General features: G+C 43.0%; 1 protein-coding gene across 1 annotated transcript; it reads right to left on the bottom strand.

Moving 5' to 3' along the window:
- Window positions 1-354: 354 nt before the first annotated feature.
- On the bottom strand, window positions 355-17278 carry LOC141134598 (transmembrane O-methyltransferase homolog). The gene is made up of 4 exons (XM_073624069.1): window positions 17207-17278; window positions 7338-7603; window positions 4280-4476; window positions 355-1327 (listed from the first exon to the last, which is right to left on the bottom strand). Exons 2-4 carry the CDS (start codon window positions 7579-7581, stop codon window positions 1028-1030), a joined length of 741 nt encoding a protein of 246 aa, XP_073480170.1. The 5' UTR covers window positions 7582-7603; window positions 17207-17278; the 3' UTR covers window positions 355-1027.
- Between the last annotated feature and the right edge of the window lie 317 nt (window positions 17279-17595).

Here is a 17595-nt window from a genome sequence, read left to right as displayed (position 1 = left end):
CCTTTTGTATAATGCTAGATTATATTCAGATCAACAACAATATCTGCTGGTTGACAGTTTTAGAGGATACGGAATGTGTTCTACTGCTACTGTACTTGGATGATTATATTCTGAAGTATATTGATTACCTGATAGATTATCCACCAGTTGCACTTAGTTATACGCGACACTACTGTCCTATGTATGTATATATCTTTATGTTCAATAAAAATTGTTATTTGAAAAAAAAAAAAAATACAACTGCCCAATGGAGGGTGGTTAAGCTACTCAGAACTGCCCTCTTTTGTCTATGGACATAGACAACAGCCTCATTTTTGAGTAGATTGGATAATGAAATAACATTTATTGGTCACATACAGACAATTCTGGCACTACAAATTTAGAAAAAAATCTAATTGCAATTGTTTTCCCTTGATAAGGCAGAACTGATGTTGTCTCCCCAGTTCCTCCCCCTCCCTTCTGTAAAGGCTTAACACAATGGCTGTCCAACATAACTGTTTATTTTTAGGCCCTTCAAAGTCTTAATAGTTCATATTTAAGCAGTTTAAAGTGGACAGAGCAATAAAAGATAATTGCATGCTGCCCTTTGATGTATTTACAGTTTGCATGATGCTGCGCTTTGCATTAATTATCTTAAATGTTTGTGTTACTACTGTGATCAGATAGAGTAGGCATTCTTAACCAGGGTCCTGGGGAAGGGGTTCCTTGAGGTCTGGCTAATTACCCTACCACATTGTTCGCATAGTTCCATGTCCAGCTCCACTTGGTAGAGCCAGTGGCATAACACCAATGACTTTTTTAGCTGGCATTCTAATGACCACTATAAGTGGTCATTCTTTCCCAAAATTAAGGGGCATTTACCTAACAACCCCTGATGGGCTAACCTTAGCAGGAATTCTCCTGCACCTGAAAATTACTTTAAGGGTTTGTCTGGTGTAAACATTTAGTTAAGGCGAAGACAGAGAATAACATTTGTGTGCTTTTCATAACAATTATATTTTTTATTCATCACTAAATGTTTTTACTTTTAATTCTTTTTGGCTTGACTGCCATATTCAACTTTCAGTAAAGACTGGCAGCCATTCACCACTCTATAATGTACACTTTTCTCAAGAAGTCCTACAAAGTCTTTGCCGACCAGGGGACCCATGTTATTGAGAAGTATTAGTGATCCAGGGGAAAGAAGTCCAAGTTCTGTCAAAGACTTCAGTCCTTCAAGGTAGCCATCACTTTGAAAGTCCATTAACACTAAGTCTACCTTCACCAGATCAAACTTGCTGTGTAAGGTGTGGATTGCATTGACTGGATGTTGACACAATAGTTTAAACTGAAAGACAGAAAAAATGCAGTTATGGACAAAAACCAGGAAAAACCTGTCTTGAGAGGACTAAAATGGGGGGGAACAGGAGAAATTGAAAATATTTGTAGAGGTATAGTTATAAAATATATATAAAAAAAAAACTTTACATATATTGATATCCAACAGGTAGTGTTTATGATATAAATGAAATATTAATGTAAAATCAATTTTTTAAAATTAAAATAATAAAGAGATTTACACTTACCTGCTAACTGCAATGGTATTGCAGAAGGAGGCTGCTTACCTCCTCTTCATGGGTCCACTCCTCCTCTTCTTCTGTGTGTGCCCCCATAGCAAGCCACTTGATATGGGGGCACGCATGCGGGTTCATTCCTAGGCCAGGCTGTGTGCATCCAAAGACACACACAACACGGCTTGGCCTCGCCCCCTGCTCCCTCTTCATTGGTTTTGATTGACAGCAGAAGGAGCCAATGTCTTCCACTGCTATGAGCAAAGCTTGTGAGAGCAGGAAGAGGAGAGAGAAGACTCGCAGCCCAGCACACAGCGCTGGATTGATAAAGGACTCAGGTAAGTGTTGGGGGGGGGGGGATTCCATTACCATGGAGTTCCTTTTTAAAGTCTATTTATTCTACTGGCAGGATCAACAAGTAATAAAACAATGTTACAGGAGGGGACTAATGCTATTGACAGGCAGTCTGAATCATATATGACATTTTTTTATTTTGGTTATAGCTAGCATTCTTTCAATACTGGGCCTGTTGTTTATTTCCAGCTGGGGATATGCGTGGAGTTTGTCTGCTTTCTGTTTGCATGAGTTTCCACCTAAAAATCTATAGGTAGGCTGAAATTTGATGATCTGACTCTCCTGGCTGTAGGCAGTGCTGGGACAAGGTCACCTAGCACTCAGGGTAAAAATTCCAAAGTGTTAGCATCATGTCACAGCAAAAATCCCCTCCTTTCTCTCCCTCCTCTCCCAAGCATAATTTCCCTCTGAAAGCCAATATTATTCCCATATAAAAATGCACCAATTCTCCCTCTTTGTAACTCAAATCCTCGCCTCCTCAATTTCCCACTCCTAGCACAATTCCTTCCCCCCAAAAAACACCCCTCCTAGCATAAATCCTCTCCCCTCCAATTTTTCCCTCTTAGCACAAATACCCCTAAATCCCCCCCCCCAAACATAAATTCTATCCCCTCCTCAAATCCCCTTCCAGGACACAAATCATCCCCAATGCTGGCACAAATCGCCTGTCAAATACCTCTGTCCAATCCCACTCACCCACCCTTTGTGTGCTCAGTACAATTTCCCCCTACCTCAACTAAACTTACAAACTGAAAATGCTACAGGGATGGAATCCTGCCTTGCTGTGCCCCCCTCTCTCACATGAGTTTGCTGCGCCATAGGCAGCAGCTCCTTCTGCCCACCCCTTGTCCCGGCCCTGGCTGTAGGCTTGCTAATCAGTCATGGCTACTCCTAAAACTCTTCTGAGAAAATTCTGCACCCAGTTCTGTGGAACCCAACAACTGCTATTGAAACAGGGCAGAGCACATTAGGCAATGATTTTACTAAGTGTCTGGCGGATTGCTTCATGCATTGAGAACATACGGTTTGCTATATCCATGTGTTGATAAACCTCAAAATTAAAACAATGGTTTATATTACCACATCAGATGCTAGGGTAGTGTTTTTCAGCTAGACATGTACAGAGCCACCAATGTAATTACCTATAACCATGTTACTTTAAAGTAATATTATCAGCAATATTTCATCATCATTCTTATTATTTGGAGATTTCATTTATGTTTATTTTTATTTATTTTTATTATTATTTTTAATTTCATTTTTATTTTTTATATTTTATTTTGCATTTATAATTATTTTTATTTTATTTCATTTAATTTTTAATTAGTTTTCATAGTCATATGTTTTTTATTTTTAATGTCCGCAATTATTGTGTGAATTAATATTAAATTTTAATGTTTTTTAATAAAGGGAATGCTTATATACATTTTTTATAGGGATTTACCATGATGTAATGTTCTTACTTGGATTGACGTCAGTTGGAACAATTAGTATTATAGGAATCATGTAAGGAATCCATATCTAACCAATATCATGGCCGCCAGTCTCCCACATGGGAATCAACCATGTGGTAGAGGAGACTTGTTTGTCCTACCGACAAAATGGCCGCCAGATGGAATTTGATTGGCTTAGAAAAGGGGGAGGTGTCCTTCCCCCTGTATTTATAGATGGCTCTTCTAACCGGAAATTAGGTCCTTGATGATGCCCTGTGGGAGGGCGAAATGCGTTGACGCAATTTCCAGTTCCGAGTCCAATAGACATCACTTCCGGTTGTCGGTGGAATGCACGCCAACAGCGGCGTTTCCTATTGCAATCTCTTGATAATATATGCCTGTTTTTACTCTGCATTTTATAAGTATTCACTCTATTTGCGCAATAAAGATATTGCCAAATGGTACTTCACTATAGTTCCCTCCTTTTTGTCTCATTTTGGGTACTATTATCCATGGATGATTATCTTGATGAGCATGTGAGATCTGCTTTGTGAATCGATGTAAATCTCTTCCCTGGCCACCATTTTAAGCCTGAAACAACCCCTAGACTGAAAAGCTAAGGGTCCATTCCATCCGGTGAGTGGGGACACAGGAGGGGGTGTTGCACACCTCGAATTTTGGAGCACTTTGCACTTTATGGGCTGGAGCACATTGTTCACTAATATATGGACATTCACTTATTAATTAATTATTACGTGATTATTTAGGTTATTGTTTATTATTGCGAGTGCTGTAATAAATATATGTTTCTGTTTTGTCAAGTGAATAGCACCTTGTGTACAGCAGCTGCAAGATATTTTGTAAAAAATCTTTTCACAATTGTTTTACTTCTAGCGCGAGTATATATATTTAGAATATTTTTTTTACAATATTTGTCAATACCTGATTATTTTTGAATCCAGAAACTAGGATCATTTCTTCTGCTGATTCCGCCATGCTGTCCTCTTCCTCCACAGCATACACTTTCCCATCTGGAGGCAGTAAGGAAAGCACCCTTATAGCTGAATACCCACATTGTGTGCCGAGCACAAGAACTATTAGTGAGGAAGACTGCTTCACTGCATCTGCTAAAAAAATGTCTGGACAAAACATTGGGAGTAATAAATCAGACTGAAGTGCACCAGTCATCTGGGCTGCCATTTTATAAATTTACTTTATAAATCAGATTGAAAAAAAAAGTTAACCAGAAATTTCTGGAAGTTGTGACAGCAATACATTATGGCCAATTCAGCTCACATAACAACCGCTCAAACAGTGTATAGGTATAGTAGTCCTAGTGGGCATAGGTAGAGATTGACGTGAGAGAGTAAGTGTAGCACCCTCTAGTGTGCTACTAGTGTTAGTGCAGGCAAATGTAAGTTATGACTCATGGTAAGTTTTGTGGGACAGGGTTACTGCAGGTCAGGTTGGATCGCTCTGCAGAGGCAGATCTCTGGTACTTCCCCCTGGATCTGGAATCTGATAGAGCTTCTAGAAGTTAGTGGGTGGAGAACAGGAGGTGCTGATCTGCATACTGGAGAGAACTTGGCCAATCCCCAGGCAGAATGTCCTGGCAGGGTGGGTAGGTCAGCCCTTGAATCTAGTGGAGCCATGCCAGCAGAGGAATCGGGTGAAAGATTAGGTGCTGAGGAGGCTGTCGGTGGCCTAGGAAGGGTCCCCTATGTCTAGAGGGGGCCTTTGCCTCAAGACTGGACACGGGCTGGCTAAGGAAGATCCTATCGGTTTGAGCAGGAATCTTGCCTGAGAGCAGTGGGAGCATAACCCTTTTATGCCTTACCCTGGGAAATCTTCAGAGCAGCAGCTAGAGAGGGCTGGTAGTACCCGCAAGCAGTGGAACTGGTAGCAGTTCTACAGAGGAAAGGAAATACTCCTGCATGCAGTTTTGCAGCATTTTGGGCCATTTTCCAAAGGGGACTAAGAGCTCCTAGTCCGTAAGGGACTTTTGCTACTGATCCTTAAAAACAAAGTGTATCCAGGAAGGAGAACAGTCCAGGATCTTTTCTAAGTACATAGGAAGGAAGTTGTTCCCCATTTGTTGTTTTTGTCAAGTTGGACATTCCATAAATTCCTCTAGCCCATCCAAGTTGTTACCCCTAATCAAACAACTAAAACAAAGCCAAGAAACTGACTTCTTGTGTCTGGGTGCAAGTGTAAAATGTGTGTTGCCTGGCTGTGCATGAATTGGGGAGCCAGATACCAGCAACCCTTGCGGGGCTAGTGCTGTATAAGCATTCAGCTTTGAGTTTGCAGGTTTTTATATGGGGTGAATTATTGTTAAAGTGAAGCTGTACTTTAATGCTAATTTAATGCAAAGCAACAGCTACACAATCCACAGCACTTGCCTTTTCTTTTCTCCTTTATTGCTCTGTTCAGCTACTGGGATTGAGGACAGAAAGCCCTAGCCACAAGTTACAACTTACAGCTTACACAAGGTTGACTATACTCCTGCTCCTATGTGCCAAGCGCCAGGCCAGCACTGTCACATGAGAGGAAGGGGAGTGCTCTCCATATCTAGAAAGTACTGAGTATACTGTATTACTTGCTCCCAACAACAACTATCACAGTTTAATCTTTAGACTGCAGCTTTTTCCATGACAGGTTTTATCTAAATTGTGACAGTGTGACAATAATAATAAGCTGGCCACACATGTTGAGGTGTTTGGTTATTCCCGCGCTATCAGGTATATAGCAGATCGAACTATTGGGAAAAGCTGCCTGCACCAGGTACGTGCCGGACCCTGTGGATAAGTAGTGGTGTAAGTAGGTGGTGCTGCGCTAATCCTAAGTGAACTAACTCAAAATAAATCCTGTTATGTGATGTGTATCATATAGTGCGTCAAATAATAAAAAGGTGTAGTAATTCCTACCTAGCCCATGTAAGACCAGTCGCTCACACAGCAACAGGTCATATAAATGAAAATATAATCATCAATGGTGAAATAATAAATGAATATCAATACATATAAATTGATAACAGCAATGTGAATAAATACATATGAATAAATACCAACAAAGTGAAAGTGTCAACTTCTAATAAAGTGCACAGATGCAAAAAATTATGTGTAATACAACGTGTATCAGACATGCAACACATAAAGTGACTGTGTGCAACAGTGCGGCCAAAAAATGCAGCACAGAGAATGTCCAACCAATCAAAAGTCCTCCAACACACTTCCTTCAGCCCGTGACAGCAATATACTATCCTGCATCACTTGCAGTGTAGTGCTCAAATATACCAGCACTACACTGCAAGTGATGCAGGATAGTATATTGCTGTCACGGGCTGAAGGAAGTGTGTTGGAGGACTTTTGATTGGTTGGACATTCTCTGTGCTGCATTTTTTGGCCGCACTGTTGCACACAGTCACTTTATGTGTTGCATGTCTGATACACGTTGTATTCCACATAATTTTTTGCATCTGTGCACTTTATTAGAAGTTGACACTTTCACTTTGTTGGTATTTATTCATATGTATTTATTCACATTGCTGTTATCAATTTATATGTGTTGATATTAATTTATTATTTCACCATTGATGATTATATTTTCATTTATATGGCCTGTTGCTGTGTGAGCGACTGGTCTTACATGGGCTAGGTAGGAATTACTACACCTTTTTATTATTTGGCGCACTATATGATACACGTCACATAACAGGATTTATTTTGAGTTAGTTCACTTAGGATTAGCGCAGCATCACCTACTTACACCACTATTTGGCCACACATGTTACAACCTCCTTTAGAATTACAATTGTGTACTGCAAAAGGCCTAACCAAACAATACAATCACTTTATATCTAATCAAATAAGCCCTCACACTACATAGATTTTAGTATATCTTAAAAATATTGTACAACTAGATTGTAAAGCATGCACCTGGCTTTAGTATGCGAGATGGGTTTTCACAACATTTCTATCAATGTGCATGCCACACATACCTTGATCTGGAGTAAAAAGCATCCTCTTTATCATGCTGTTCTTTATGGCATATTCCCTAAAAGTATGCAGTACACTGTCGGGCTTTCCATGGGTAGATTCCATCAGCACATATCGACGAAGGGCTTGCTGTGTCTTCTCATCTATGGTCCATTTGGACCGTGGCTGATTACGGTATCTGTAGAACACCCAGGCACACAAAGGCACCACAATGCCAGCGGTGAGGACTGGGAAGGTGGAGTCCATGGAGACTGTCAGGTATGGCAGGCTGGCAAGTATAATATAAATATTGCTGATCATATGTATGAAATTAAGGCTATGCATTTGGTAAAAAAAATGTACACATAATTGATATTTGTCACTTTCAATGTGGCCTAAAAGTAGAATTATGTGCCAAAGAAAAAATAACATATGCTATAGTTTGTCATTACCCTTAACACAACAGTGTTTGCTTTTCGGAGTCCTGTAATGTAATATAATATTATATTTTTATAAATGAGAAAAAATGCAGCGCTAAGAAATAATAGGAAATTAGGGTGTAGTGAACCAATTAAGTAAGAGATGCTGTACTGAACAGTAAAGCATATGTGCAAAAACCATAAGTGAAATGAACAAACACAGTATAAAGTGTCCACATATGGTAAATGGATGATTCCAAACTCAAATTATTAAGAGGAACTGGTATGGACCAAAAAATGATGTGAAACTAGAAAATAAAGTCAATGGTGCGCGGTGTAGATCTGTGACTGAGTCAACAACGGGGTACAGAACTTCCGTAGCTGTAAACCAACATCTCGATATGGGACATCAGAATGATAACATCAGGAAGTAAGATAAGATGGGTACTCTTACCAGATGACGTGGACTCCACTGTCATATGACATGGAGTCAATGGTGCATGGAGCCAAACCTAGGCTGGAAAACGATATCCGGAACGGTGGAACCTCTGTCTCACTTCTCGACTTCTCTGGTGGGGTGAAGAAACATCAGGAAGGGCCGCCAACTGGATATCAGCCAATAGACCTCAAGGATGTGTTCCAAGGAGAAGCCGGGGACAGATTTGATCCAGACCCCGTGACGGAAGTAGGGCTACTGGAAGGCAGTTTCTTGCATCGGGATAATATGCAAAAAAAAAATAAAAAGCTTCTGCATAGTGCAGGTAAACCAGGGATTTTTATTTCTAAAAATACCATACAAAAAATGGATAAAAGTGATCACAATTAAAATAAAATCAAAGCAGCGTAAGGAAGGGGAGATCGCCCGACGCGTTTCGACCAAGGGGGTCTTCAACAGGGGCATGAGCTTCTCCCTTCACGCTGCTCCTATATATAAATATCTAATCCAATAAGATAACCCCTATAGCGAATCATAGTGGAGCTACAAAGGTCAAGTAATCAGGAACTGGATCCTGTTGATTGCTAGACCAATCAGAATCATGAATAAAACAGCCGGTGAGTGTAGGACCCAATAGCGCAGTCTAATAGTGAGACCAATCAGAATCATGAATAAAACAGCCGGTGAGTGTAGGACCCAATAGCGCAGTCTAATAGTGAGACTGATGCCTGGAGACCTCCCCACCGCATGGCAAACAATAGTAGACATCACTTCCTGGTAATGCATCACTTCCTGGTCAAACAATGGTGGACATCACTTCCTGGTAATGCATCACTTCCTGGTCATGTGATGTGGTGTGAAGGGGCGGTGTCCCGGCCCCCTGACCCAATCAACAACCACCAAAAGGTGCACAGGATGGGAGAGGGTAGTCACGGAAAGTGAATCTCCTCAGCTCAAGTCCCGATCACATGATCGGATCTGGTGCTGTCACATGGCTAAAAATGTGATGATCGGATCTGGTGCTGTTCACACCACATCACATGACCAGGAAGTGATGCATTACCAGGAAGTGATGTCCACCATTGTTTGACCAGGAAGTGATGCATTACCAGGAAGTGATGTCTACTATTGTTTGCCATGCGGTGGGGAGGTCTCCAGGCATCAGTCTCACTATTAGACTGCGCTATTGGGTCCTACACTCACCGGCTGTTTTATTCATGATTCTGATTGGTCTAGCGATCAACAGGATCCAGTTCCTGATTACTTGACCTTTGTAGCTCCACTATGATTCGCTATAGGGGTTATCTTATTGGATTAGATATTTATATATAGGAGCAGCGTGAAGGGAGAAGCTCATGCCCCTGTTGAAGACCCCCTTGGTCGAAACGCGTCGGGCGATCTCCCCTTCCTTACGCTGCTTTGATTTTATTTTAATTGTGATCACTTTTATCCATTTTTCGTATGGTATTTTTAGAAATAAAAATCCCTGGTTTACCTGCACTATGCAGAAGCTTTTTATTTTTTTTTGCATATTATCCCGATGCAAGAAACTGCCTTCCAGTAGCCCTACTTCCGTCACGGGGTCTGGATCAAATCTGTCCCCGGCTTCTCCTTGGAACACATCCTTGAGGTCTATTGGCTGATATCCAGTTGGCGGCCCTTCCTGATGTTTCTTCACCCCACCAGAGAAGTCGAGAAGTGAGACAGAGGTTCCACCGTTCCGGATATCGTTTTCCAGCCTAGGTTTGGCTCCATGCACCATTGACTCCATGTCATATGACAGTGGAGTCCACGTCATCTGGTAAGAGTACCCATCTTATCTTACTTCCTGATGTTATCATTCTGATGTCCCATATCGAGATGTTGGTTTACAGCTACGGAAGTTCTGTACCCCGTTGTTGACTCAGTCACAGATCTACACCGCGCACCATTGACTTTATTTTCTAGTTTCACATCATTTTTTGGTCCATACCAGTTCCTCTTAATAATTTGAGTTTGGAATCATCCATTTACCATATGTGGACACTTTATACTGTGTTTGTTCATTTCATTTCACTTATGGTTTTTGCACATATGCTTTACTGTTCAGTACAGCATCTCTTACTTAATTGTTTCACTACACCCTAATTTCCTATTATTTCTTAGCGCTGCATTTTTTCTCATTTACCAGTTATTGTTTGTCACAATGTATGCAGCTGCTGGCTCACATATATTTTATTTTTGCTATTAGAGCGCAGTGTTTTCATATTCTCTTGCATATTATATTTTTATGACCTGATGACCCTCTCCTTTGTTTCAGCTGTAGCTGCCACTTTTGCTAGACACTTTGGCCTGTTACAGAAGGAGGAAAAATAAAGTCCCAGTCTCAACAGTCGATCAACCAACTGTGGGCATTTACTACAGTGGACTGGACAAAAATGCATCGCTGCCTATAGTTCACACAGAAGGGTGACAATGCTCCTGCAGAGTTGGTAGACACCCTATTAACTTCTTCAGGACTGGCTGTTGTAATGAAATGGTCGTCGGCACACTTGCTGTTCAGAGAAGCTGTTTTTAAACACCTGTTTTTCTGTTCTCGGGTGGAAGCACAAGCACAGCGGTTGTGTCATTGAACAGTGCAGATCACAGAAAAAAGGTACAGAATCAATGAAAGCGGATCTGTATCATGTGATGGTTGTAGCCAATCACTCAGGTGATCAGATTAAAATAAAATAAAAACTGGGGATGCTCTGCTGACCACGCCCACATTTAACCACACTCACAAAGCCACACCCCATTACAATCAATGTTTAAACCGTATAAACAATATGTAAATGTTAACAATACTTATAATTGTAATGCCATTTTATTCTCCAGGTTGTCTGAAAAAAATATATAATGTTTGGGGGTTCTAAGAAATTTTCTAGCAAAAAAACCTGATATTAACTTGTAAACACCAAGTGTAAAAAATAGGCCTGGTCCTTAAGTGGTTAAAGTGATACTAAACACACATGGTTTATTTTACATTATCCCCTCTATTTCTGTATGTGGATGATGCACTGTAATTTTTTTAATAATAAAAAAATCTAAGTATCCTTTTTCCTGATCGATATACAGCTGACACATGACCCAGACCTCTCCCAGCCTGTCTGCAGGGAAACATAGGCAGGAGGAGCTTCTAGTCCTCTGCTGCTGGCCACATGTTCAAAATAAAAAAAGAGCCTTTACAATATAGAGTAAAATAAATAATATCAATAAACTGTTTTAAATTGTCATACAAATATATATTTGAAATCAAATCTTTATTATTTTTTGGCAATAACATGGTGTGGGTGGATTTCTGCCAGTCACAGGCTCTCCAGTCTATGTCTTATGCCCTGTACACACGGTCGGATTTTCCGACAACAAATGTTGGATGTGAGCTTGTATGTGTATGCTCCATAGAACATTTGTTGTCGGAATTTCCACCAACAAATGTTTGAGAGCAGGTTCTCAAATTTTCCATCAACAAAACTTGTTGTCGGAAATTCTGAGCGTGTGTACACAATCCCAACGCAACAAAAGTCCACGCATGCTCGGAATCAAGCAGAAGAGCCGCACTGGCTATTGAACTTCATTTTTCTCGGCTTGTCGTACGTGTTGTACGTCACCACGTTCCCACATTTGTAATTGTTGGCCAACATTTGTTTGACCGTGTGTATGCAAGACAAGTTTGAGCCAACATCCTTCTTAAAAAAATCCACGGTTTTGTTGTCGGAAAATTCTGTTGTGTGTAAGTAGCATAAGGATAAGAGGGAGGTGAAGCCTCCATTTATACATGTACTATCCTCCCCCCAATTGTGTTTAGCTGGTTAGTGGGCATGAACGAGGAGGGAGTGGGCTGTCATTTACCATTGTGTATATGCCCATATGTGTGACTCTATAGTCACATGGGCTGCTCAGAGGAAAGTTTCAGCATAGAAGCTTACTGAAAACTGAGCATGTGCAGAGTTGCCACCACAGCTGCAAAATCCCTAGCTGAGATGGGGACATGAACAGAAGGTGAAGATAGCAGCAGGTTTTTTGCAGAATAAAAAAAAAAAATCTCATAGTGACTGAGTAGGAACAGCATGACATACAGCATTTATTGATAGTATGATGTGGGGTTAGTGACACTTTAAAGGATATGTAAACGTTTGTTTTTTTTTAAAAACAAACCTGTCATACTTACCTCCTCTGTACGGTTGGTTTTGCACAGAGTGGCCCTGATCCTCCTCTTCTGGGGTTCCTCAGCGGTGCTCCTGGCTCCTCTTCTACTCGAGTGCCCCGTCAGAGAAGTGCTGTCCCTCGTGGCACCCGTGCAGGCGCGCTCCCGTGTTCTGCTGCTGTGTCCATTGACACAGAGAGCAGGACTTGGCTCTGCCCCTGGCTCCCCTGTCATTGGATTTGATTGACAGCAGCTGGAGCCAAAAGCTGCGCTGCTTTCAATCTATCCAATCAGGACTCAAGACACCTTCTGGATCAGGTGTGCTCATCCCTGGCACAGGAACGATCGGGCTCAGGTAAGTAAAAGGGGGGCTGGTACACTACAAGAGGTTTTTCACCTCAATGAATAGAATGCATTGAGGTGAAAAACAGCAAGGGTTTACAGCCCCTTTAAGGACCCATGAATACAGGGCATTAGCTACCCTCTTCTAAAAGCCTTTCCTCTTGTCAGCCAAAAATGCTTGACGTGTGTAAATGCGCTTAGATGCATTTAGGCATGTCGAACGCTTGGGCATAAAATCATTTTATTGACCAGTATTCTGGCCATTGAAACAAATTAACACTCAAGCGCTTGGCACGCCTAGTGTTAACACGCATTTGGAGTTTAGTTGCCAAGACGCAGCTGCTTCTGGACTCACTGGCAGTGGAGGAGGGGGTCAGGTTGGGGGGGGGGGGGGTTGCCTCTAAACACTCTAAGGGCCAGTTCACATCTCATGCAGTCCAGTGCGTTTTTTTTCTGCATCAAAAACGCATAGAAAGTAGGTTATATGGTTTTCAATAGCATAGCTCACACCAGTGCTTGCAGTTCCAGTGCGTTTCAGTTCCAGAAAAAAAAAGAAGAAAATGTTGCATTTTTAGACATGTGCGATTAGTTTCGTACGAATTTGTGAAAATTCTTACATTTGTAAGTATCCGAAATACGAATGTTTATGCATACGAATTTTGTACAAAATACGAAATTTGGTTTACAAACTTCGGATAAATTTATCACAACGAACTTTCGTTATTGTTACGAAAAGTTAACGAAACAAAAAGGTAAAAACCCAGGAAGTCAGCACAGCACAGGGATGGTGGGAGCCCCTTATAATGATAAATGTATATAACGAACATTCGTTATTGTTACGAAAAGTTTACGAACCTAACGAAAATTCGTATTTTGTACGAATCCGAATTGAATTTCGGACACGAATTACGAATTACAATTACTTTTAATACGAAACGGAACGGAACAAAACAAATTTATTGACGGCGCACATGTCTATTTCGTACGAATCCGAATTGAATTTCGGACACGAATTACAATTACTTTTAATACGAAACGGAACGGAATGAAACAAATTTATTGACGGCGCACATGTCTATTTTCCTGCACTGGAACGCTGTAAAAAGCATTAAAAACTCACGGGAACGCACCTAAACTCACTGGAACAGCCATGTTCTTATTTGAGGTTAAGGAAAAAAGAAGGGGGAAAAATTCACTGGACTGCATCAAAAATGCACCAAAAACGCACATGCAAAAAAGCATCTGGAGCACATCCGGACAGCGTTTCTATGGTGTGAACTGGCCCTAAAGCCTCGTACACGCGATCGGATTTTCCGACGGGAAATGTGCGATGACAGGCTGTTGGCGGAAAATCTGACCTTTGGTAGGCTCCATCAGACAATTGTTGGCCAACTTTCCGTGGAGAAATGTCGGATGGCAGGTTTATAAATTTTCCGCGGACAATGGTGTGTTGTCGGATTTTCCCAGCGTGTGTACACAAGTCCGTCGGACAAAAGTCCAAAGTACAAACATGCATGCTCGGAATCAATGCTCACCAAACATGACATTAGCTGAAGGTGCCCAAAGGGAGGCGCTAAAGAGATGAAAAACCACGTAGTACGTCACTACGTTTATGTTTGCTGGCCAACAATTGTGTGCCGTTTGTATGCAAGACAAATTCCTGGCCAACGCCCTTCGGACAAAAATCCGACGCTTTGTCTGCAGAAAATCCGATCGTGTGTGCCAGACTTAAATGTGTGCATGGACATATAGGCTAACATGGAAGGGCATTTAGAGGCAAATAAAAAACATCAGATGCCCCTAAAAACAGCGTTAAAAACATTGTGTGTGCATGAGCCCTAAATTACAATACCACTTCTGTTCTGTTGCAATTGTACATGCTATGCTTTTTTTTTTTTGTTATTTGCTATATTTTTTTTTTCCACAAAAGTGGAATTACCTTTTAAAAAAGTAGGGAAGCTAAAGCACAACCATGACAGCAAACCAACTAGTCGTTTTAAAAGGAAAGGTCAACTATGGCAGCCTACATAACTCTGTCATAAGTCTACACAGTATGGTTGCCACCTCATCCCTTTAAACCCGAACACATATTAATTCCACAGGCTCTGTGGCTGATTAAGGTGGTAATTAAACTCACTTGGTGCCTTATCTGCATTTAATTAGCCTCAGAACCTGTGGAATTCAAAGGTGTTCGGGTTTGAGGCTGGGTTCACACTGGTCCGACAAACGCTCCGACATTGGGAGCTCATGTCGCATGACGTGTGAAATTTAATGTTTCCCTATGGGAGCCGTCCTAACTGGTCCGACACAAGTCGTTCCGACTTTAGAAATGCTCCCTGTACTACTTTGGTCCGACTTTGATCCTACTTCAGTCTATTGACTATCATTGAAGTCGGATCAAAGTCGGATTGCCGTCTTGCATGATCCGACTTTGGCACGCGACTTGTGCTCAGATGTTCTTGAGGGGGAACTCCGCGCCAAATTTTAAATAAAAAACCGGCATGGGTTCCCCCTCCAGGAGCATACCAGGCCCTTGGGTCTGGTATGGACCTTGAGGGGAACCCCCTACGCCGATAAAAACGGCGTGGGGGTCCCCCCCAATCCATACCAGACCCTTATCCGAGCACGCAGCCCGGCCGGACAGGAATGGGGGTGGGGACGAGCGAGCGCCCCCCCCCCTCCTGAGCCGTACCAGGCCGCATGCCCTCAACATGGGGGGTTGGTGCTTTGGGGGAGGGGGCGCGCTGCGGCCCCCCACCCCAAAGCACCTTGTCCCCATGTTGATGAGGACAAGGGCCTCTTCCCGACAACCCTGGCCGTTGGTTGTCGGGGTCTGCGGGCGGGGGGCTTATCGGAATCCGGGAGCCCCCTTTAATAAGGGAGCCCCCAGATCCCGGCCCCCCACCCTATGTGAATGAGTATGGGGTACAGCGTACCCCTACCCATTCACCTAGGAAAAAAGTGTCAATTTAAAAAAAAACACTACACAGATTTTTAAAGCATTTTATTAGACAGCTCCGGGGGTCTTCTTCCGACTTCGGGGGTCTCTCCGGTTCTTCTCCACGCTCTCCGGATCTTCTGCCGGGCTCCTCCGCTCTCTTCTGCTCTTTTGCCGCTCTTTTGCTAAAGCGGAGGAGCCCGGTCTTCAATCTTCTGCCTTCTGCCTTCTGCCCTCTTCTCCTGATGTTGACACGACGCTCTCTGGGGCTAGAATGCTCTCTGTGCGCTCTGTCTGCTCTGACTTATATAGGCGGTGACCCCGCCCCCTTATGCCGTCACAGTCCCTGGGCATGCTGGGACTGTGACGTTTTAGGGGGCGTGGTCATCACCCGATGACCACGCCCCCTAAAACGTCACAGTCCCAGCATGCCCAGGGACTGTGACGGCATAAGGGGGCGGGGTCACCGCCTATATAAGTCAGAGCAGAGCGCACAGAGAGCATTCTAGCCCCAGAGAGCGTCGTGTCAACATGAGGAGAAGAGGGCAGAAGGCAGAAGGCAGAAGATTGAAGACCGGGCTCCTCCGCTTTAGCAAAAGAGCGGCAAAAGAGCAGAAGAGAGCGGAGGAGCCCGGCAGAAGATCCGGAGAGCGTGGAGAAGAACCGGAGAGACCCCCGAAGTCGGAAGAAGACCCCCGGAGCTGTCTAATAAAATGCTTTAAAAATCTGTGTAGTGTTTTTTTTTAAATTGACACTTTTTTCCTAGGTGAATGGGTAGGGGTACGCTGTACCCCATACTCATTCACATAGGGTGGGGGGCCGGGATCTGGGGGCTCCCTTATTAAAGGGGGCTCCCGGATTCCGATAAGCCCCCCCGCCCGCAGACCCCGACAACCAACGGCCAGGGTTGTCGGGAAGAGGCCCTTGTCCTCATCGACATGGGGACAAGGTGCTTTGGGGTGGGGGGCCGCAGCGCGCCCCCCACCCCCAAGGCACCACCCCCCATGTTGAGGGCATGCGGCCTGGTACGGTTCAGGAGGGGGGGGGCGCTCGCTCGTCCCCACCCCCAGTCCTGTCCGGCCGGGCTGCGTGCTCGGATAAGGGTCTGGTATGGATTGGGGGCGACCCCCCACGCCGTTTTTTCGGCGTAGGGGGTTCCCCTCAAGGTCCATACCAGACCCAAGGGCCTGGTATGCCTCTGGAGGGGGAACCCATGCCGGTTTTTTATTTAAAATTTGGCGCGGAGTTCCCCCCTAAAGATTCATACCAAACACAGTGCCGGCATTGGCGGGGATCCAAGTCGGATCCCCGTTCATTGAAAGTCGGACACATGCCGGCTTCATGTCGCAGGGCAAAGTCGGATCCAAAGTAGGACGGCTGTCGTGTCGCACCAGTGTGAACCCAGCCTAAAGGGATGAGGCGGCAACTCTACCACACAGTCACTTACTGAGATTCTGTGACTACAAATTGCAGTGTAGTTCCTAGTCTTCCTGCTTTCCCCTCACACAACTGGACTAGGTGAATATGTGTGTGATTATGAAGAATCTTCAAGGAGAAGTCTATTATGAAAAGATTTTGAATGTCTCCCTTACCAAGCTGGAGACTTGTGTAGCCTTTGGTCAGGAGGCGGCTGTGTCTTACAAGTATTACGTTTCCTTCCTGCTAGTAAATATATAACATGCCAGAACGGTATATCACAGGTAGACGCTATGTGTGGGAGGGGACGTGTAGCTTGTGTAAGTGGAATGGTAGACCTAACAACAGGTTCTAGTTTTCTCTGCAAAAAACAAACTGTATCTAAGGTAAATATGATTCCTGTTAATGCTTGCATATTATAGAACGCAAAACAATAAAAAAAAATAATAGCTATATACTCATGTAACCTTTTTGTTCTGAATACAGGGTTTGTAAAAATGTTAAAATACATTTTTTTACTATTTCTTTTTTTTTTTTTTCAGGAAGGGAACCTCCAAGCAACACA

This window comes from Aquarana catesbeiana, linkage group LG03, assembly GCF_042186555.1.
Source record: "Aquarana catesbeiana isolate 2022-GZ linkage group LG03, ASM4218655v1, whole genome shotgun sequence".
In the NCBI taxonomy this organism is placed as follows: Eukaryota; Metazoa; Chordata; class Amphibia; order Anura; family Ranidae; genus Aquarana; species Aquarana catesbeiana.
This window is presented reverse-complemented; position numbering and strand designations above follow the sequence as displayed.

Bases quoted from the DNA above. Each gene is read 5' to 3' on its own strand.
- LOC141134598 (XM_073624069.1), bottom strand. From the start codon at position 7,581: ATGGACTCCACCTTCCCAGTCCTCACCGCTGGCATTGTGGTGCCTTTG. The intron at 4,477-7,337 runs GTATGTGTGGCA...TGTTTTGTCCAG, and splicing joins GCTTTTTACTCCAGATCAAG to ACATTTTTTTAGCAGATGCA. The intron at 1,328-4,279 runs GTATTGACAAAT...TCTGTCTTTCAG, and splicing joins CTGGATTCAAAAATAATCAG to TTTAAACTATTGTGTCAACA.